This window comes from Stegostoma tigrinum, chromosome 2 (assembly GCF_030684315.1).
Source record: "Stegostoma tigrinum isolate sSteTig4 chromosome 2, sSteTig4.hap1, whole genome shotgun sequence".
NCBI lineage: Eukaryota > Metazoa > Chordata > Chondrichthyes > Orectolobiformes > Stegostomatidae > Stegostoma > Stegostoma tigrinum.
The window spans coordinates 162,901,167-162,924,616 of NC_081355.1; the positions used below are offsets into that span (position 1 = coordinate 162,901,167).

The 23,450-nt window shown below is 48.8% G+C and overlaps 1 protein-coding gene across 1 annotated transcript in view; it reads left to right on the top strand.

Annotated features, from left to right (window-relative positions):
• Positions 1–5,282, top strand: part of macf1b (microtubule actin crosslinking factor 1b) — a 271,098-nt gene extending 265,816 nt beyond the window's left edge. The window contains exons 26-27 of the mRNA XM_059641183.1: positions 2,010–2,191; positions 5,098–5,282. Of these exons, the coding sequence (XP_059497166.1) occupies positions 2,010–2,191; positions 5,098–5,127 (212 nt within the window). The 3' untranslated portion in view covers positions 5,128–5,282. The remainder of the gene's footprint in view (positions 1–2,009; positions 2,192–5,097) is intronic.
• The last annotated feature ends 18,168 nt before the right edge of the window (positions 5,283–23,450 follow it).

Here is a 23,450-nt window from a genome sequence, read left to right on the forward strand (position 1 = left end):
GCATAGCATTCCAGCCTGTAAACCAAGTGCTGGAAATTGAGATTAATGTAGATAAACTAGCATGACATAATGAACTGAAAGGCTTCTTCTATGCAATTTAACTATTTCCTCCCCTTAATAAATCTTTGCATCCTGTTTTGCTGAATTTGAAAACAGCTGTTAATGCCCACGGTTGCTGCTTTGTGTGGCAATTTTCTATGTCGCCTCTTTCCATCCAATGCTATTCCTAATCTCTTTGGTAAACCATGGTTGAACCACCTCTCCTCTGATTTTTGTGCCAGGTAGGGATTAATAATCGTTGTTTGTGCACATGATTCTTTCCTATCCAGTACTGGTGCCTTTTGATCACTTTTTCCAGTCCATCATTGCCCTTGATACGGTGCCTCACGGGAGGCTGCTGAGCAAGGTGAGGGCCCATGGTGTTCGAGGTAAGCTACTGGCTTGGATTGTGGATTGGCTGTCTGACAGAAGGCAGAGAGTTGGGATAAAAGGCACTTTCTCGGAATGGCAACCGGTGACGAGCGGTGTCCCGCAGGGTTCAGTGTTGGGGCCGCAGCTGTTCAACTTATATATTAATGATCTGGCTGAAGGGACTGGGGGCATTCTGGCGAAGTTTGCCGATGATACAAAAATAGGTGGACAGGCAGGTAGTACTGAGGAGGTGGGGAGGCTGCAGAAAGATTCAGACAGTTTAGGAGAGTGGTCCAGGAAATGGCTGATGAAATTCAATGTGAGTAAATGTGAGGTTTTGCACTTTGGAAACAAGAATACAGGCATGGGCTATTTTCTAAATGGTGAGAAAATTTGCAAAGCAGAAGTACAAAAGGATCTGGGAGTGTTGGTCCAGGATTCTCTAAAGGTTAACTTGCAGGTAGAGTCTGTAATTAAGAAGGCGAATGTAATGTTGTTGTTTATCTCAAGAGGGTTGGAATATAAAAGCAGTGATGTGCTTCTGAGGCTTTATAAAGCTTTAGTTAGGCCCCATTTAGAATACTGTGTCCAATTTTGGGCCCCACACCTCAGGAAGGACATACTAGCCCTGGTGCGTGTCCAGCGGAGATTCACACGGATGATCCCTGGAATGGTAGGTTTAATGTATGATGAACGGCTAAGGATCCTGGGATTGTACTCATTAGAGTTTAGAAGGGTGAGGGGAGATCTAATAGAAACTTACAAGATAATGTATGGCTTAGAAGGGGTGGACGCTAGGAAGTTGTTTCCATTAGGCGGGGAGACTAGGACCCGTGGGCACAGCCTTAAAATTAGAGGGGGTAAATTTAAAACGGAAATGAGACGACATTTCTTCAGCCAGAGAGTGGTGGGCTTGTGGAATTCATTGCCACGGAGTGCAGTGGAGGCCGGGACGTTGGATGCCTTCAAGGCAGAGATCGACAAATTCTTCAAAAGGAATCAAGGGCTACGGGGAGAGTGCAGGGAAGTGGTATTGAAATGCCCATCAGCCATGATTTAAATGGCGGAGTGGACTTGATGGGCCGAATGGCCTTACTTCCGCTCCTACGTCTTATGGACTCCTTTTATTTACATCCCGGTCTGCTCATTTGTACTTCTTAGTGTCCTACCACTCATTGTGTATTTTTTTTTTGCTTTGCCAGTCCTCCCAAAATTCATCACCTTTCACTTTCAAGAGTGAATTGCATTTTCTACTGTTCAGGCCGTCTACATTATTCCATTTGTCTAAGGCATTTCTCTCACTATTTAGAGTACCAACAATTTTCATGTATTCTGCACACTGACTGCTCAAGTCTCCTATTCATGGCTAGATCATTAATGTACACAGAAAACAGCGGTGGCAGATTCTCTCAGATCTGCATATATGGACATACATGGAATAGTGTAGGTTAGATGGGCTTGAGATCGGTATGACAGGTCGGCACAACATTGAGGGCCGAAGGACCTGTACTGTGCTGTTATGTTCTATGTTCTATCCCTTGTTTCATCAGTAAGAATGGAGGATTCTTTTTGTTAACAATGTATTTTAATTTGAACAGTAAAAGGCCGGACCAACGTTAAAATTAAGGAGAAGTACCTGGCACCTGACAGCTATAGAATTGGCACGGCGAAATCAGCTGGGAATCAGACATGGCCCCACTCCCAGGAGGGCTCGCCAATCAGAAAGAACTCGAGTGTAGCTTCCTTCAACTCAGCATCCAACAGCCCACTACCACAAGAGGTACGTTTCTTTATCCCAGTCGCTAAACAGTGACAGTTGGCCTTAAACCCCTTGAATCTGTGGAAATCCATCTGCAGTAATTACATGACACCTTCCTGCTTACTTGCATTCCCATTGCTTCAATGTTGGAGTGGGATGCTTTTCAGAGGATTGGTGTGGACCAGATGGGCTGAATGGCCTGCATCCACACAGTAGAGATTCTATGATTTAACTTAGTCCATAATTTCTCAAGAAACTGAACCCACCGCTTCCACTATTTAGTTTAAAAACCTTTCCACATCCACTTATAAACTGCAACCCTGTGACACCCACTTCCCAGACAGACTAGGAAAGGCAGGTCACGGATGAAGGAAAACTGGAAGGTACTTCAGAGTTATTATGAATGAGTTGTTGAGATGATTCTTATGCTGGGCAGAACATTGCAATTCAATCCCATTTCTCTGCAAACTTACACCATTTTGCAACAAACACGGTGGCTGGTTCACTAGGCAGTTAAAAATCACAGCTTATAGCAACTACTGAAAGAAAGGCAAGCGATGGAGAAAAGGGAGAGCTCCTGAGCTGGTGATGATCAAACTCTAAAGTGTCCCTACCCCCAAGATGTTCAATAAACTCCACTCCAATACAATCCTAACCAATCCAGTGTGTCTTCGTACATCAGTCTGATAAACTCTTCACTGTACTCCTTCCATCGCCAGAACGTCCTTCTTCAGAAAAGGAGATCGAAACTCCACACAATATTCCAGGTGTGGTCTCACCAAAGCCCTGGATAACTGCAACAATGCATCCCTGCTCCTGTACCTGAAACCTCTCGCAATGAAGGCCAACAAACCATTTACCTTCTTTACAACCTACTGCACCTGCATACCTACCTTCAGCAACTGGTGCACAAGGACTCCCAGGTCTTATTTCACCTCCCCCTTTCCCAATCTATCACTATTCAGTTAATAACCTGCCTTCCTGTTTTTGCTCCCAAAGTGGATAGCCTCACAATTAGAGATAATGGGAACTGCAGATGCTGGAGATTCCAAGATAATAAAATGTGAGGCTGGATGAACACAGCAGGCCAAGCAGCATCTCAGGAGCACAAAAGCTGACGTTTCGGGCCTAGACCCTTCATCAGAGAGGGGGATGGGGGGAGGGAACTGGAATAAATAGGGAGAGAGGGGGAGGCGGACCGAAGATGGAGAGTAAAGAAGATAGGTGGAGAGGGTGTAGGTGGGGAGGTAGGGAGGGGATAGGTCAGTCCAGGGAAGACGGACAGGTCAAGGAGGTGGGATGAGGTTAGTAGGTAGCTGGGGGTGCGGCTTGGGGTGGGAGGAAGGGATGGGTGAGAGGAAGAACCGGTTAGGGAGGCAGAGACAGGTTGGACTGGTTTTGGGATGCAGTGGGTGGGGGGGAAGAGCTGGGCAGGTTGTGTGGTGCAGTGGGGGGAGGGGATGCACTGGGCTGGTTTAGGGATGCAGTAGGGGAAGGGGAGATTTTGAAACTGGTGAAGTCCACATTGATACCATATGGCTGCAGGGTTCCCAGGCGGAATATGAGTTGCTGTTCCTGCAACCTTCGGGTGGCATCATTGTGGCAGTGCAGGAGGCCCATGATGGACATGTCATCAAGAGAATGGGAGGGGGAGTGGAAATGGTTTGCGACTGGGAGGTGCAGTTGTTTGTTGCGAACTGAGCGGAGGTGTTCTGCAAAGCGGTCCCCAAGCCTCCTCACAATTATCCTTATTATACGACATCTGTCCTGAATATACCCACTCACTCAGCCTGTCCAAATCACACTGCAACATCTCCATATCTTCCTCACAGCTCACCTCTCCCCCGCTCAGCTGTGTGTCACCTGTAAACTTGAAGCTATTGCATCTCGTTCTCTTACTTTAAATCATTAGTGTATATTATAAATAACTGGGGTCCTGGCACTGATCCCTCCTGTATGTCACTAGTCATTACCTGGCATTAGAAAGAAAGCCCATTTATTACTAAACAAAAACAGAAAGAACTGTGGATGCTGTAAAACAGAAACAGAAACAGAAGTTGCTGGGAATCCTCAGCAGGTCTGGCAGCATCTGTGAAGAGAAAGCAGAGTTAATGTTTCAGGTCCTGTGACTCTTCCTCAGTCCTGAGGTTTTCCAGCAACTTCTGTTCTTGTTTCTCATTTATTGCTACTATGTTGTGTGCAAACCAATTTTCTGTCTCAAAACATCATTCCAATCCAGCACTTTAATTCTACACACTAACCTGTTTTATGGATTAAAGGGTCTGTTCTGAGCTGTACTATTCTTTGCATTGACTTTTTCAAAAATCTCTTGATAGTCTAAATAAACCATACCCAATGCCCCCTCAACCACCATCAACTCAAACAGTTACACTCTCAAAGAATTCAAGATTTGTCCAGCATCACTTCTCCTCTGGTAAACCCTATTACCAATGGGGGCTGCAGTGGCTGAGTGGTTAGCATTGCTTCCTCACATTGCCAGGATTGATGCCAGTCTCAGGCAACTGTGTGCAGTTTGCATGTTCTTTCCGTGTCTGAGTGTGTTTCATCCCATACTGCAGAGATGGACAGGTTAGATGGATAAGCCATGGGAACTCTGGTGTTACAGGGGTGTGGGCAAGCTGCATTTGTATGGGATGTCCTTCAGAGGGTTGGTGCAGACGTGCTGGGCTGAATGGCCTCTTCCTGTACTGTATAGGTTCTATCACTCTAACGCTCTTGTAATCTATTCCTATCCCCTAATGATGATGCCTATAGTTCCATGAAGTCTGGAGCAAACTGCAAAATGGGCTCAACTTTTCCATTCACTTCAGGATACTTTGAAGAATTTATTACCAGTGCAGCAACTTCAGGTGACAAGGTACATCTAGTGAAATGTTTCTAACCTGGGTTATTTTATTCCATTGCAGGAAATTGAGAGAAGCATAAAAAAGGAATGAGGAACTGATTCCAGAGGCATCCTTCATTCTATGTCTTCACCCTCCACCTCCACATCCACACTCTCTTCAATGTTTCTCAATAATACTGTGATTTGAAAATGACTTTTAAATTGCACAGGTTATTTCACATTGATGTGTAGGTGAGGAAAATGCAAAACTGAATAATATTAAAATCTTTATTATTCAGCATTGTTTGTTCAAAAGTGTGGAATGTTGTGGCTTTATTCACAATTTCTCTGCATTTGTCAATTTGGTAGAACGAAGGATAAGGTTCTGCTGAAGGAATTATGAGTAGCTCAGAGCTAAATTAGAACAAAGAACAAGAACAAGCATAGGAACAGGCCCTTCAAGCCTGCGCTGATCCAAATCCTCTAACTAAACCTGTCGCCTATTTTCCACGGATCTGTATTTCTCTGCTCCCTGCCCATTCGTGTATCTGTCTAGATACATCTTAAATGACACTATCGTGCCCACATCTACCACCTCCACTGGCAACACATTCCAGGCACTCACCACTCTCTGTGTAAAGAACTTTCCATCCATATTTCCCTTAAACTTTTCCACTCTCACTTTGAACTCATGACCCCTAGTAATTGAGTCCCCCACTCTTGGAAAAAGTATCTTGCTATCCACCCTGTCTATACCCCTCATGATTTTGTAGACCTCAATCAGGTCCCCACTGAACCTCCGTCTTTCTAATGTAAATAATCCTAATCCTCTCAACCTCTCTTCATAGCTAGTGCCCTCCATACCAGGCAACATTCTGGTGAATCTCCACTGCAACTTCTCCAAAGCATCCACATCCTTTTGGGAATGTGGCGACCAGAACTGTACGTAGTATCCCAAATGTCGTCGAACCAAAGTCTTATACAACAGTAACATGACCTGCCAACTCTTGTACTCAGTACCCCGCCCGATGAAAGAAAGCATGCCGTCTGCCTTCTGGACCACTCTATTTACCTGCATTGCAACTTCCAGGGTGCAATGGACCTGAATGCCCAGATCTCTCTGTTCATCAAAATGGAACCAAAAACACAACAGTCTCAAGACTGCTACTGAAGCCACAAGCTAACAAGATTCAAGAGGTAGAAAGTAGGTAAAATTTTGGTGGGGGAGAAATGTGCTTAAATTCAGAGGACAATGGCATCAGTAGTGGGGGAATAGGGCTAGAGTTAGGGGTCAGGGTCAGGATCAGGGTCAGTCGATAGGGTTAGGGGTTAGGATTTAGGGTTAGGGTTAGGGGTTCGGGTTAGGGTAAATGTAAGGGTGATAGGGTTAGGATTAGGGTTTTGGGTGATAGGATTAGGGTGAGGGTGGTAGTGTTAGGGTTAGGGTTAGCCTTTGGGTTAGGGTTAGGGTTAGGTTTAGGGCTAGGGTTAGGGTTAGGTTTAGGGTTAGAGTAAGTTGTAGCGTTAGGGTTAGTGTTAGGAATAGGTTTAAACAGTTAGGGATAGGGTTAGGGAGTCAGGATTAGGGTTAGGGATAGGGTTAGGGTTAGGGTTGGAGTTAGGGTCAGTGTCAGGGTCAGGGTTAGGGCTGCGATAGGGGTAGGGCTAGGGCTAGGGTTAGGGCTAGGATTAGGGTTAGGGTTATCGTTAGAGTTAGGGTTAGCGCTCGAACTAGTGCTAGGGTTGGGACTAGGTTTAGGGCTAGGGTAGGGTTAGGGTTAGGGTTAGGCTTGGGGTTAGGGTTAAGGCTATGGTTAGGGCTCGGGTTAGGGTTTGCATTAGGGTTGAGGGTTTGGGTTGGGGTTAGGGTCAGGGTCAGGGTTAGGGTTAGGGTTAGAGTTGGGGTCGTAGTTAGGGTTAGGCTGTAAGAACACCAGGCCCCATATCGAAAGAAGAATGTGCTGGTGTTGGAGGGGGTCCAGAGCGGGGTTACAAGAATGATCCCGGGAATGAAGGGCTTGTCACATGGGAAGCGGTTGAGCATTCTGGGTGTGTTCTTGATGGAGTTTAGAAGGATGGGGTGGCGGGATTCGATTGAAACTTACATAATACTGAGAGGCCTGGATACAGTGGATGTGGAGAAAATGTTTCCTCTAGTAGGAGAAATAGGACCTTGGAACACAGCCTCAGGGTGAAGGGCCAACCCTTTAGACTGAGGTGAGGTGGAATTCCTTCAGCCAGAGAAAACTCATTGCTGCATGGGGCCGTGGAGACCATTGTCACTGAGTGTATTTAAGACCGAGATAGAAAGGTTCCTGATTGGTAAAGGGATCACGGGTTACAGGGAGATGGCAGGAGAGTGGAGTTGAGGAAAAAAATGAGCCATGATTGAATGGCGGATCATGGGCTGAATGGCCTAATTCTGCTCCTATTGATTATGGTCTTACGGCCCGTATGATAGAAAGCAGCTGTTCACCAGAGGGTGTTTGGGGTCCGGAATACACTGCCTGGGATGGTGGTGAGGTGGAAAATCTCACAACCTCGAAAAGATACTTGGATGAGCACTTGAAGTGTCATAACATGCATGACTATGGACCAAGTGCTGTTGATCACTGACTCCACATGTGTTGTGCTGCAGATTCTGTATTTTAGACCAAAACAGAAATTGCTGGGCCCTTCAGAAGAAGGGTCACTGGACTTGGAAACATTAGCTCTGCTTTCTCTCTACAGCTGCTGAGATTTTGCTTCAGATGGCCAGCATCCTGAGTTCTTTGTTTGGCTTCACATTTTTGACCTTGCTTTCTGACCACACAGCCGATACTAAACCATTTGCCCATAACAGCTTGCTGTTAGCACCATAATAAGCATTTGAATGCTGATTTGCAATTCTAAGGAACCAGACCAAATTGGAATGTTTGGAGTGGAAGCCAAACCAATAAAGGCTGATATACTGTAAACTATCTTCATATCCCCCAACATGGTGCTCATTTTCAGGTGCGAGGGGTGGACATGGCTGAAGGATGGGAATTGACATTTTCTGAGACGGATGGATTAATCCGTATGTGTTTCTGTTTAAAAACGCAAACTGAGATTTCCTGACCGTGATATTTGCGGATCAGATTTAGAACGTGCTTCAGTCATTTGTCTTAACTTGTCTTGTGAGGAGGCAGGAAATTTTTGTATTGGTAACACTTCAGTTTTTTGGAACTTTGAACAGAACAGCGCAACAACTGGTCCATGGGCAACTGCAGGCACATCCACACTGCAGACTGTCACACTCATCGAAGAAATGGAGGGGTCGACTGAATCTACTTCTTTCTTGTCCACGTGTCACATTTCACTGAGGTGGTGTCCTAGGCGTGCGCATCTTCAGCGAGTGGTTTGAATATGCAGTGCACTGCCTGACAGGGTGCTGGAGGCAGTTTGAATTGTGGCTTTCCTAAGAGAGTCGGGTAATGATCTGAAGAGAGAACGTTTGCGGCAGGGTGAGTGGGAGTAGGGAAGTTGCTCGCGCAGAAACAAAGAAACAAAACAAAGAAACCTACAGCACAGGAACAGGCCCTTCAGCCCTCCAAGCCTGCGCCGATCAAGATCCTCTGTCTAATCTGTCATCTATTTTCTAACGGTCTGTGTCCATTTGCTCCCTGCCCATCCATGTACCTGTCCAAATATATCTTAAAAGACGCTAACGTGTCTGCGTCTACCACCTCCGCTGGCAACGCGTTCCAGGCGCCCACCACCCTCTGTGTAAGAGAGAGCTGATGCAGGCTGGATGTATCATTCAGATCAAAAACGAAAGAGCTGCAGATATTGTAAATCAGAAAACGGAACAGAAATTGCTGGAAGAGCTCAGCAGGCACGGCAGCAATTGGCTCAGATCAATTGGCTGCGATCACGTGCTGTGGCTTTTTGCTTTGGCAACGTGTCACTTGTGTGGTGGTTTGAGATCGTGTGTGGTCTTGGCGGAGAAGGAAAAATATATTTTTAAAAATCTAAGATATGTAGTCAGCCTATCGGTCCAGACCAAGTGTGGTACCTGTTCTCATCGAAACTGCATCGAGAACAGCGTGACCGCATCTGGAGTGGAAGGAAGATGCCGGGTTGCTTGTGCACCCCTGCTATCGGTGGGTCTTCATGCTGGCTTTGGCCTAACACCGGTACAGCGAAGCAACCAACCTGCAACCATGGCCACGGCGAGTGCTCGTGCCCTGGGACAGGGGGTCCGGAACACGGTGAGTGTGACTGTGAAGAAGGTGGATGCATGTTCACCAGTGAATCACACCTTCCTTGTGAAGAGGATCCTACTGGACTGTTGAGGGTTCATCACTGCCGATGTTTCCTGCCTGCAGGACTTCCCCGAGGTGGATTCTTCGAAGTAGCCTTCAGGAGTGCTAAACTTTGCAAGCGTCCAGCTTCGCAATAGGTGGGAGCAAGGGCTACCTGACCTATGCAGGGAAGCCCAAAGTCTGCCATGCCTGCAGTAGGAAGGAAACGTGGCAGCAGATTGTAAGGTGACCCTGTGCAGGAACTGCAGGGAGGAGGGACACCTTGCAAAGGATTGCTCTAAGGAAAAAAACTGCAACCTTTGCGGGGAAGCGGGCCACCTTTACAGGGCATGCCCACGGCAGGGGACCACCTACGCCCAAGTCACGAGGACGGGCAGAGTGGGGCAAACACCCCGGATAAGAGGAAGGCGCCAGATGCCTGCAAGAATCTGGACTGACCTAGCGTGCAGGAGGGCCAATCCCCACAGGACAGACCTGAGGCCAGTGGAACAGCCCTGCAGTCTCCCCTCCCCCTTGAGAAGCCAGAGTCGACGGAGATGCAGGCGGCAGGCAACCCGGGGTGTGGATAACGGTCTGGAAGGCGAGGATAAAGGCGCATGGGTGGGCCCCCGCACCGCAACCACCACACGGGAAGAGTCAGCTAGATGGGCGCAATAAGAGCTTCTCTGACAAGGGGGATTCAGAGGAGAGCCGCCGAAAGCAGAGGATGAAAGTTGCCGGGGAGAAGGAGAGCAGTGCGCCCCTGCCCGGTGATGGTGAATGTCCAGAGGCTCCTGCCTACACCCAGCCACCCACTGCTGGGGCCCTGGCAGGTCCCCCTGCACCAAAGCACTGGGCAACCAGGAGCAGCGGAGCTTCAGGTGGGGAACACGGGACAGTGTGTCCCCGGCCTGATCCAGAGTTGGAAACTCCTGCCTCTGTTCCGGCCCTGATGACGCTGGACAGGGAAAGCAGCCTGGAAGGCGGCACGGAAGGCTTCATCAGCCTGAACAGTGTCCAGCAGTTTGCATGTGCAATTAGGATGCAGGGACTGACCGAGAGGTGGACTTGGGGTGGGTACCACGGTTACTATTCATGATGGGGGTATGAATCGCGAATGTTAACGTGCGGAGCATTAAGTCCACCGCATGATGTATCTCTACGGTGGCCTACCTGATCGACATTAAGGCAGACTTCCTGTTTCTGCAGCAGTGCTGGATACTGCACCTCGGCAGGTACGGGAAATGGTCGGGTGCCTGGACTCGTGGGCCTTCAGTCTGGTCGGCAGAGGGGGGGACGGGTAACGACTGTCGCTCCTCGGGCCTGGCTATTTTGCTGCGGAGGTGCAACTTCACCATCTCCCAAGTTCAGGAGGTGGTGGTGGGGTGCCTCCTAATGGTGGGCGTCACCTACAAGAACGCTCCCCTGGGGCTGATCAATGTGTACACCCCAGCGGTACGGAGTGAGCGGTTGGCCGTCCTGCAGCAGCTTCCACCCCTGCTGGCTACGTCCAGGCCAGTCATCCTAGGCGGAGACTTCAACTGCGTCATCAATGCAGACGGAAGATCCGCTGTGGGGACAGCGGGCGGGGGGAGGGGGAGTAAACTGGACGTCATGTCCAGATTCCTGATGGACACGGTGAAGGACGCCAAGCTGCTCGACATCTTCAGCACTCCTGCAGACGGAGCGCAGCGGAGATACACCTGGTCGCGGCCAGACGGGTCTATCCGCTCGAGGATAAACTTCCTGTTTGTGTCACGGGCATTCTCGGTCAGGTCCACCGGTGTCGAGCCGGTGTCCTTCTCTGACCATCGCCTCCTGCTGGCCGACTGTCACTTACAGGATGACCAGCAGGCCGGCAAGGGGACGTGGAAGCTCAACACCACTCTGTTGACCGCAGAAAACATCGAGGAGCTCGAGGGAGTATGCTGGTTGGAGAACCGTGAAACCCCTCTCCGGGTGATTGGTGGGAGACTGCCAAAGAGAACATCAAGGGGTTCTTTGTCCTCAAGGGTGTTCAGAAGGCGAGAGAGAGGCGGGGAAAGCTGTTGTGACTCCAGAAAAGGATGCAGAACCTGCTGCTTCTGCAATCGATGGGGGTTGATGTCACGGAGGACCTCTGCGAGGTGAGGGGCCAGCAAGCCTTGCTCTTCGCCGTGGAGGCCTCCAGGATAATCTTCCGGTCCAGGGTCTGCTCCGTGGAGCAGGACGAGACGTGCTCGCGTTTCTTCTTTCAGAAGGTGCACAAAGCGAGCTCTGTGCTTAGCCGGCTGAAGGAGGACGACAGCTCGGTGATGTCGTCTCAGCCCGACATTCTGAGGGTCAGCATGTCCTTTTATGCCGGACTGTACGACGCGAAGCCCACGTACAGCACGGCCTCTGCGTCATTCCTGTCATCTATCATGGAGGTCTTAGACGACGGCACGAGGGAGTGGTTGGACCGGCCGATATCCCTGGACGAGCTGACCAGAGCCCTCAAGTCCTTTGAGAGGAACAAGACTCTCAGGAGCGACGGCTTACCAGTCGAGCTGTATTCTGCTCTGTGGGACCTGGTCGGCCACGACCTGCTTGAGGGTGGCACGGTGGCTCAGTGGTTAGCACTGCAGCCTCACAGCACCAGGGACGCAGGTTCGATTCTAACCTTGGCCGACTGTCTGAGTGGAGTTTGCACATTCTCCCTGTGTCTGCATGGGTTTCCTCCGGGTGCTCCGGTTTCCTCCCACAGTCCAAAGATGTGCAGGTTAGGTGGATCGGCCATTCTAAATTACCCGTAGTGTTCGGGGTTGTGTGGGTTATAGGGGGATGGGTCTGGGTGTGATGCTTCAAGGGGCGGTGTGCACTTGTTGGGCCGAAGGGCCTGTTTCCACACTGTAAGGAATCTAAATCTAATCTAAAGGTATACGATAGTGCGCTTCAGGCAGGAGAAATTAGTACGTCCATGAGGAAGGGCATCATTACCCTCATTTATAAGCACAAGTGGGCGAGAGAAGAAATTAAGAATTGGCGTCCCATTTCACTTTTGAACGTGGACTGCAAAATCCTGGCCAAGGTCATAGCCAACCGGGTCAGGTCTGTCCTGGATTCGGTGATTCACCCTGACCAAACCTGTGCTGTGCCAGGCAGGAAGATCGCTGAGAGCCTCGCGCTCACCAGGGACACAATCGCCTACGTGCAGGACAGGAGGGTGGAAGCCTGCCTCATCAGCCTGGACCAGGAGAAGGCCTTCGACAGGGTCTCTCATGCTTACATGAGGGACGTCCTCTCCAAATTGGGGTTCGGGGAGAGCACCCGCAATTGGATCCGACTGCTCTACACCAACATCGTTAGCACAGTCTCGATCAACGGGTGGGGATCAGGCAGTTTCCCGATCAGATCTGGAGTCAGGCAGGGCTGCCCGCGCTCTCCTGCCTTGTTCGTGCGCTGTATGGAGCCCTTTGCCGCATCCATCAGGAAGGACGTGAGCCTGAAGGGCGTGACTATCCCATGCAGCGGAGGCCTGCAGGTCAAGACATCCCTGTACTTGGACGATGTTGCCATCTTCTGCGCCGAACGCCAGTCGGTGAGAAGGCTGTTGGACATCTGCGGCCAGTTTGAACTGGCCTCGGGTGCCAAAGTCAATAGGGGTAAGAGCGAGGCTATGTTCTTCGGGAACTGGGACGACCGCTCCGTCATCCCCTTCACCGTCAGGACAGACTACCAGAAGGTGCTGGGTGTTTGGTTCGGTGGAGCTGGGGCATGCACTAAGACTTGGGAGGAGCATATCGCCAAACTGGGGCGGAAGCTGGGCAGGTGGACGCTCCGGTCCCTCTCCATCGCGGGTAAGAATCTGGTTGTCAGGTGCGAGGGGCTTTCGGTACTGTTCTATGTGGCGCAGGCCTGGCCTATTCCCCGGATCTGCGCCGCTGCGGTCACCCGGGCCATCTTCCCCTTCATTTGGGGGTCGAGGATGGACCGGGTCCGCAGGGACACCATGTACAAAGACCCTGAAAGTGGGGGAAAGTGCGTGCTGAATGCCACCCTCACCCTGACGGCTACCTTTTGTGTGCGGCTGCATCAAGCTGTGCGTAGATCCTCAATACGCAAACACCAAGTGTCACTACTTACTGAGGTTCTACCTGTCCCCGGTGTTGCGAAGGATGGGCCTGGCCTCGTTGCGCGGAACGCTCCGAGTAGTTGGACCGTCCCGTACCACCTGTCCTTCGTGGAGAAATTTTTGAAAGGAAACACCTTTGACCACAGGGCCATCAGGCAGTGGTCAGCACGTAGTATCCTCGAGACCCTTCGAGAAAAGGAGAGGGTGGATCCTGTTGTGTGGTTCCCCACGCCGGCTGCCAAAGTCGTCTGGCAGAATGTCTCATCGCCAGAACTTTCAAACAAGCACAAGGACATTGCTTGGCTGACGGTGAGAGGGGCTCTGCCAGTGAGATCCTTTATGCATGCCCGGAATCTCTGCACCACCGCACACTGCCCTCGAGGCAGCTGCGGGGGGACGAGACTGTCGATCACCTCCTTCTGGAGTGTGCCTATGCGCAGGAGGTCTGGAGGGGGATGCAGTGGTATTTGTCAAGGTTCGTCCCGAGCAGCTCCATGACACGGGACTCCGTGCTCTACGGGCTGTTTCCGGGCGCATGCACTGAGACCAACATCAACTGCGCCTGGAGGACCATCAATGTGGTGAAAGACGCTCTTTGGTCTGCCCGCAAATTGCTGTCTTCCAGCTGAGAGAACCGACCCCGACCGAGTGTCGCAGACTGGCGCACTCCAAGGTCCAGGACTACGTGCTGAGGGACGCGCTGAAGCTTGGGGCAGCCGCCTCCAAGGCGCGGTGGGGAAAGACCACCGTATGAGACCCCTCGTCCAGAATAGAAAAAGGGGCCCGATCTGGTGCCTTCCCCAACTGGTCAGGGGGCCAACGGGGACTGTGCGGGGAGACAACCGCCGGGATTTTTCTTTTGTTTTTGCTTCTTTCTTTTAGTTGGTGTACGTACCCCATGGGTAACTAGGAGCAGTTAGCATGACTGGGTAAGTGTGTAAATATGTTTATTGTTTGTATTTTATATGAATAAAGTTTTTCTTAATAAAAACAAAATCTGAGACATGTGGTTGGCCTATCGGCTCAGACCAAGTGTTGTTCTTGGCCTTTTGACTACGACCAGTTGGTGGCGATCACATGCTGAGGCTTTTGCCTTAGTGACGGGAGCATTTTTGTGGGAAGAATAATTTAAATACCACCCCCCTCAATCAGAGATATGTAGTATCTGTTCTTATCAAAGTTGACTGGGAAGAAGAGAGAGAGACCGCATTGAGACTGGAAGGAGGACGTTGGGTTGGCTATGAACCCCTGCAACTGTGGATCTCAATGCTGGCTTCGGCTTAACACCGATACAGGCAAGCAGCCAACTTGCAATGATGGCTTCAGCAAGAGCTCGTGCCCTGGGGGTCCGGAACATGGTGCGAGTGACCATGGAGAAGGTGGATGAAAGTGCACCAGTAGATTGCACATTCTTCATGAAGGGGGTCCTCCTGGACTGCTCTGGATTCATCGCTGCGACATCTACTGCCTGCAGGATTTCCCCGAGAGGTGGTTTCTTCAGCGTGACCTTCAGGAGTGCCAAACTGTGCGAGTGCCTCCTGAAGGTATTTGAAGAGAAAGGAGGGGAGTGTCCCCTCTCTGTCCTGAGCGTTGTCCCGCTGTTTGTCTTTCCTGTGCAGAGGGGCCAGATGATGACTGTGCACGTGTACAATCCGCAGCTGATGCCAGCAGCTGATGTTCTGACCTTCCTTGGAAGGTACATGAAGGTCGAAGGGGACCTAACCGACATCATGGACCCCCTTCGGGATCTGGACCAGCAAGAGGCAGGTCACGGCAACGCTGAGGACAGGGGTGGATGGTAACATCATCCACCCACCGTCCACCTTCACATTCGGCGGCAGCAGGGGCTAGCTGACCTACACGGGGCAGCCCAAAGTCTGTCATGCCTGAGGTAGGGCAGGACACATGGTGGTGGACTGTAAGGCGACCCTGTGTTTCTACACCTCTGTTTCTTCTCCCTGTTTCTCATCCTCTTGTTTCTGCCCCTCATTTTCTCACCCTCTGTTTCACCACATCTGTTTATCATCTTCTGTTTCAGTCTCTCTGATTCTTATCCTCTCTTTCTGTCCCACCGTTTGTCATCCTCTGTTTCTTATTCTGTGTTTCTGGATCTCTGTTTCTAACTCACTGTTTCTGATATAGTTTTTCCACCCCACTGTTTCTCATCCTCTGTTTCTCATTCTCTGCTTCAGCACCGGTGTTTCTCATCCTCTGCTTCAGCCCCTCTGTTTCTCATCCTCTGTTTCTCATTCTCTGTTTCAGTCCCTCTGTTTCTCATCTTCTGCTTCAGCCCCTCTGTTTCTCATCCTCTGTTTCAGCCCCAGTGGTTGTCACCCTCTGTCTCTTATCCTTTGTTTCTGAATTTCTGCTTCTCATCCACTCTTTCTGATATTGTTTCTCCCAATCTTTTCCTGCCATTCTGTTTTACTCTATTGGTTTCTTCAGTTTGTTTTTCAAACTCAATTTCTGATTTTTTTTTTCATCCTTTCTTTCTCAACCTTTTTCTTCCACTCTGTTTCATATCCTCTCTTTCTGAGAAACGGAGGATGAGAAACAGTGGATGAGTCAAAGAGAACGAGAAACAGAATGGCAGAATCAGAAGATCATAGAGCATTACATCGCAGTACAGGCCCTTCGGCCCTCGATGTTGTGCTGACCTGTGAAACCAATCTGAAGCCCATCTAGCCGACACTATTCCATTATCATCCATATGTTTATCCAATGACCATTTAAGATGAGAAACAGTGTAGGAAACAAAGGATGTAAAATGGAGAGTGAAAAACAGATTAACAGAGGCAGGATGAGAAACAGAAGATAAAAATCCGTTTTTCACCGTGAGTTTCTCACCCTGTGCTTCAGCCACTCAGATTTTCATCCCGTTTCCCATTTTCTGTTTCTCATTGTCTGTTTCTACCACATTGTTTTTCATCCTGTTTCTGACACTGTTTCTCATAGAACATAGAACATTACAGCACAGTACAGGCCCTTCGGCCCTCGATGTTGTGCCGACCTGTCATACCGATATGAAGCCCATCTAACCTACACTATTCCATGTACGTCCATATGCTTATCCAATCACGACTTAAATGTACCTAAAGTTGGCGAATCTACGACTGTTGCAGGCAAAGCGTTCCATTCCCTTACTACTCTCTGAGTAAAGAAATTACCTCTGACATCTGTCCTATATCCTTCACCCCTCAATTTAAAGCTATGCCCCCTCGTGCTCGCCGTCACCATCCTAGGAAAAAGGCTCTCCCTATCCACCCTATCTAACCCTCTGATTATTTTATATGTTTCAATTCAGTCACTTCTCAACCTTCTTCTCTCTAATGAAAACAGCCTCAAGTCCCTCAGCCTTTCCTCGTAAGACCTTCCCTCCATACCAGGCAACATCCTAGTAAATCTCCTCTGCACCCTTTCCAAAGCTTCCACATCCTTCTTATAATGCGGTGACCAGAACTGTACACAATACTCCAAGTGCGGCCGCACCAGAGTTTGGTACAGCTTCACCATAACCTCTTGGTTCCGGAACTCGATCCCTCTATTAATAAAAGCTAAAACACTGTATGCGTCCTTAACAGCCCTGTCAACCTGGGTGGCAACTTTCAAGGATCTGTGTACATGGACACCGAGATCTCTCTGCTCATCTACACTACTAAGAATCTTACCATTAGCCCTGTACTTTGCCTTCCGGTTACTCCTACCAAAGTGCATCACTTCACACTTGTCTGCATGAAACTCCATTTGCCACCTCTCAGCCCAGCTCTGCCGCTTATCTATGTCTCTCTGCAACCTACAGCACCCTTCGTCATTATCCACAACTCCACCGACCTTAGTGTCGTCTGCAAATTTACAAACCCATCCTTCTATGCCCTCATCCAGGTCATTTATAAAAATGACAAACAGCAGTGGACCCCAACACCGACCCTTGCGGCACACCACTAGTAACTGGTCTCCAGGATGAACATTTCCCACCAGCCACCATCCTCTGTCTTCTTTCAGCAAGCCAATTTCTGATCCAAACTGCTATATCTCCCACAATTCCATTCCTCCGCATTTTGTTCACCTTCTGTTTCTGCCACTCTGTTTGTCGCCTTCTGTATCTCATCCTCTGTATCCTATCTTCTGCTTCTTGTTCTCTAATCTTCGTCCAGCCTTTCCCTCCCTCTGTTTTTGCCACTTTATTTCTAACTCAATGTTTCTGCCAGAGAGATAGTAGGAACTGCCAATGCTAGAGAATCTGAGGTAAAAACGTTTAGAGATAATGGGAACTGCAGATGCTGGAGAATCCAAGATAACAAAGTGTGGAGCTGGATGAACACAACAGGTCAAGCAGCATCTCAGGAGCACAAAAGCTGACGTTTCAGGCCTGGACCCTGAATCCCATGCCTCCTACCTTTCTGAATGAGCCTACCATGAGGAACCTTATCAAATGCCTTGCTAAAATCCACATCCACTTCATCAATGTGTTTTGTCACATCCTCAAAGAATTCAATAAGACTTGTGAGCCATGACCTGCCCCTCACACAGCCATGCTGACTATCCTAATTAAACTGTGCTTTTATAAATAATCATAAATACCATCCCTCAGAATCCTCTCCAATAATTTGCCCATCACAGATGTATGACTGACTGGTCTGTAATTCCCAGGATTATCCCTGTTCCCTTTCTTGAACAATAGAATAACATTTACCACCCTCCATCATCTGGTACTACTCCAGTGGACAGTGAGCTTGCTGCGATGTATTGTGGCTTGCTTAAATAGCGTCCTGACGCAGCTCCGTTTGTGGGTGTTAAGGTGGTTGCTCATGTAATTGAGTATCTGGTCTGTCAGTGTGCTCTTTCTAAATACGCTAGTCGCAAACTTTGGGCCTGATATCTAGATGACACCTTGGTGATGATTAAATGCACAGGACTAGAAGAAGCCCACTGTCACATAAACAACATCCTTACCAGGTTAAAATTCATGAAAGAAGAGAACAATAAATGACGACCCTTCCTCGAAATAACGGTAGAGCACAAAAACAATGGGGAACTCCAGATTAGTGTAGAGAGGAACAACGACACCTTCGGTTGCCAAACATTTTAACTCCCCCTCCCACTCCCCGCGTGACATAAACATAGAACAATACAGCGCGGAACACGCCCTTCGGCCCTCGATGTTGCACCGACCTATGAACTAGTCAAAGCCCCTCCCGCTACACTATCCCATCATTATCCATATGCTTATCCAAGGACTGTTTAAATGTCCCTAATGTGACTGAGCTAACTACATTGGCAGGCAGGGCGTTCCACGCCCTTACCACTCTCTGAGTAAAGAACCTGCCTCTGACATCTGTCTTAAATCTATCACCCCACAATTTGTAGCCCCCTCGTACAAGCTGAAGCCATCATCCTTGGAAAAAGACTCTCACTGTCCACCCTATCTAATCCTCTGATCATCCTGTATGTCTCTCTTAAATCCCCTCTTAGCCTCCTTCTCTCCAATGAGAACAGGCCCAAGTCCCTCAGCCTTTCCTCATAGGGCCTTCGCTCCAGACCAGGCAACATCCTGGTAAATCTCCTCTGCCCCTTTTCCAATGCTTCCACATTCTTCCTGTAATGGGGTGACCAGAACAGCACGCAATATTCCAAGTGAGGCCACACTAGCGTTTTGTACAGCATAACATCACGGCTCCAGAACTCAATCCCTCTACCAATAAAACCTAACACAAAGTAAGCCTTCTTAACAGCACTGTCAACCTGGGTGGCAACTTTCAGGGATCTATGTACATGGGCACCAAGATCCCTCTGTACATCCACACTGCCAAGAATCTTTCCATTGACCCAGTATTCTGCCTTCCTACTATTCTTCCCAAAGTGAATCACCTCACATTTATCCGTATTAAACTCCATTTGCCACCTTTCAGACCAATTCTGCAGTTCATCCAAGTCTCCCTGCAACCTGCAACATTCTTTCACACTGTCCACCACTCCACCGACTTTAACATAGAACATCGAACATTACTGCACATTACAGGCCCTTCGGCCCTCGATGTTGGGCCGACCTGTCATACCAATCTGAAGCCCATCTAACCTACACTATTCCACGTACGTCCATATGCTTGTCATCTGCAAACTTACTCACCCATCCACCTATGCCTGCGTCCAAGTCATTTATAAAAATGACAAACAGCAGTGGTCCCAAAACAGATCCTTGAGACACACCACTAGTAACCGGACTCCAGGCTGAATATTTTACATCAACCACTGCTCGTTGCCTTCTTACAGAAAGCTAGTTCTAATCCAAACTGCTATGTCTCCCTCAATCCTGTGCCTCTACATTTTCTCCAATAGCCTACCATGTGGAACCTCATCAAAGGCTTTACTGAAGTCCACGCACACCACGTCAACTGCCCTTCCCTCATCCACACGCTTGGTCACCTTCTCAAAAAACTCAATGGGGTTTGTGAGACACAGCCTGCTCTTGACAAATCCATGTTGACTATCTCCAATCAAACTGTTGCTGCTAGATGATTATAAATCCTATCTCTTATAATCGTTTCCAAAACTTTTCCTACAACAGCCATAAGGCTCACAGGTCTATAATTACCTGGGTCATCTCTACTGCCCTTCTTGAACAAGGGCACAACATTTGCAATCCTCCAGTCCTCTGGTACTAAACCTGGAGACAATGAGGACTCAAAGATCAAGGCCAAAGGCTCCGCTACCTCCTCCCTAGCTTCCCAGAGAATCCTCGGAAAAATCCCATTTGGCCCAGGGGATTTATCTATCTTCACACATTCTAGAATTGATAACACCACCTCCTTACTAACCTCAATCATTTCAATTCTAGTAGCCCGTAACTCAGTCTTCTCCTCTACAATATTCTCCTGTTCCTCAGTGAAAACAGATGAGAAATATTCGTTTGGGACCTCTCCGATCTCCACAGGGTGCACATACAACTTCCCACTTCTGTCTGTGACTGGCCCTATTCCTACCCTAGTCATCCTCTTATTCCTCACATACCTATAGAAAGCTTTAGGGTTCTCCTTTATTCTACCTGCTAATGTCTGCTCATGTCCCCTCCTTGCTCTTCTTAACTCTCTCTTTAAATCCTTCCTAGCTAATCTGTAACTCTCCATCGCCTCATCTGAACCATCTCGTCTCATCGTCACATAAGCTTCACTCTTCCGTTTAAAAAGAGATACAATTTCTTCAGTAAACCACGGTTCCCTTACCTTATCGCTTCCTCCCTGCCTGACAGGGACATACCTATCAAGGACTCGCAACATCTGTTCCTTAAACCAGCTCCACATTTCGATTGTCCCCATCCCCTGCATTCTGCGACCCCATTCTATGCCTCCTAAGTCTTGCCTAATCGCATGATAATTGCCCTACCCCCATGTATAACTCTTACCCTGTGGCATGTTCCTATCCCTTTCCATCGCTAAACTAAACATAACTGAATTACGGTCACTCTCTCCAAAGTGCTCACCTACCACTAAATCAAACACCTGGCCTGGTTCATTACCAAGTACCAGATCAAGTGTGGTCTCCCCTCTTGTCGGCCCTTCGACATACTGTGTCAGGAAACTGTCCTACACACATGTCTATCCTGGGCCTCCTCCAGTGTCACAATGACACCACATGCAAATTGGAGGAGCAACACAACTCATATTCCGCTTGGGAACCCTGCAGCCTAATTGTATCAATGTGGATTTCACCAGCTTCAAAATCTCCCCTCCCCCGACTGCATCCCAAAACCAGCCCAGCTTGTCCCCGCCTCCTTAACCTGTTCTTCCCCTCACCTATCTCCTCCTCCCACCTCAAGCCACACCTCCATTGCCTACCTACTAACCTCATCCCACGCCCTTGACCCGTCCATCCCCCCACGGACTGACCTATCCCCACCCTACCTCCCCACCTCCCCACCCATACTCTCCTCTCCACCTATCTTCTCCTCTATCCATCTTCGGTCCACGTCCCCCTCTCTCCCTATGGGTCTAGGCCCGAAACGTCAGCTTTTGTGCTCCTGAGATGCTGCTGGGCCTGCTGTGTTCATCCAGCCTCACAGTTTGTTATCTTGGATTCTCCAGCATCTGCAGTTCCCATTATCTCTGACCTCATATTCTGACTTGGGAGACTGCAGCCCAATGGCTTAAACATAGAATTCACCAATTTTAAAATCTCCCTAGCCCCAGCCTCATCGAATGTCCAACTCTTCCTCTCATCCCTGCCCTCTTGATCTGACAACCTGTCCAACTTCTTTCTAACGTATCCACCCTACCCTTCCTGCTGGCTAATCCCCACTACCCCCCACCTGCGTGCAACCTATCACCGCTCCACTTACCCTTCCCTAGCCCCACCCATTCCTCCTTCTCACCACCTTGGCTCGACACAACCTGTCCATCTTCTCTCTCCTGGCCTATCCACCCCACCCATCCCACTGACCAATCCCCACCACTGCCTACCTGCACTCACCATTCATCATCCCACCTATGTTCTCCAGCCCCTACCCTCCTCTCTCCATTTGTTTTGGAACTCCCTTCCCCTTCCCCCATTTCTGAAAAAGGGTCCCAACCTGAAAAGTCAGCTTTCCTGCTCCTCTGATGCTGCCAGGCCTGCTGTGTTCCTCCAGCCCCGCACTGTGTTATCTCTGACTCCAGCATTGGCAGTTCTTACTATCTCTGAAAAATCTTCTTTAGTTTTTTATTTCAGAATTGGTGGAACTGCACTCATCCGGGCAAGTGGGAGTGTTCCTATTCTCTAAACTACTCCTGTAGCGTTCATATCTATATGGCAAGAAGAGTTGGGGAATGATAAGCCCCAAACATGTTGAGAGTAAGGAATTCAGTGTTGGTAATGCTGCTGAATATTAACAAGAGGCAGTGGTCACACTGTCACTAAAAAGCCAAGAACAAAGAACAGTACTTCACAGGGAGAGGTCCATCAGTCCATCAAGCTTGCATTGACAAATAATGTCTTTCTGAACACCCTTTGTCATGTACGCAGTTTGTACCACTATATTCCCTGCCTTTTTATGTATCTGTCCATAGTCCTCTTCTTGGAAATGGCTATTGCCTGGCATTTGTGTGGCACAAATGTTACTTGTCACTTTTCAGGCCCAGCTTGTATATTGTCCAGGCCTTGTTGCACTTGGACATGCGCTGCTTCAGTATCTGAGGAGTCGCAAATTGTGCAATCATCAGTAAACATTCCCATTTCTGGGCTTATTATGGCATGGAGGCCATTAATTATACAGCTGAAATCACAGAATCCCCTAATTGTGGAAGCAGGCTATTTGACCCATCAAGTGCACACAGACCGCGTTCCCCCCCCCACCCCCAACCCTGAACAGCAGCCCACACAGATCTATCTCTGCATCCTATCTCTGTAACCTTGCATTTCCCATGGCTAATACACCTTGCCTGCACATCCATGAGACTATAAGAACAGGGGCAGATTTTAGGCCATTCAGCCCATCAAGTCTGCTCTGCCATTCAATAATGGTTAATATGTTTCTCAACTTCATTCTCCCATTTTCTCCCCATGACCTTTGATCCCCTTGACAATCACAAACCTATCTATCTCAGTTTTGAATGTACTCAATGACCTAGCCTCCACAGCCTTCTGTGGCAGTAAATTCCACAGACTCACTGCTCTCTGGGTGAAGAAGTTTCTCATTATCTCTGTTCTAAAAGGTCTTCCCTTTAGTTGAAGGCTGTACCCTCAGGTCCTAGTCTCCTACCAGTGGGAGCATGTTTGCAACATCCATGCTGTCCAGGCCATTCAGTGTTCTGTAAGTTTCAGTTCGATCCCCCCTCATCCTTCTAAACTCCATGGTGTACAGACCCAGAGAATTCAAACATTCCTTAGAAGTTAAGCTTTTCATTCCTAGGACCATTCTCGTGAACCTCCTCTGAATCCGCTCCAGGGCAGGACAACTTTCCTAAGAAATGGGGCCCAAAACTACGCACAATACTCCAAATGTGGCCTGACCAGAGACTATAGAGCCTCAGAAGTACATCCCTGCTTTTATATTTAAGTCATTTCAAAATGAACGCCAAAGTTGTATTTGCCCTCCTAACTGCTGAC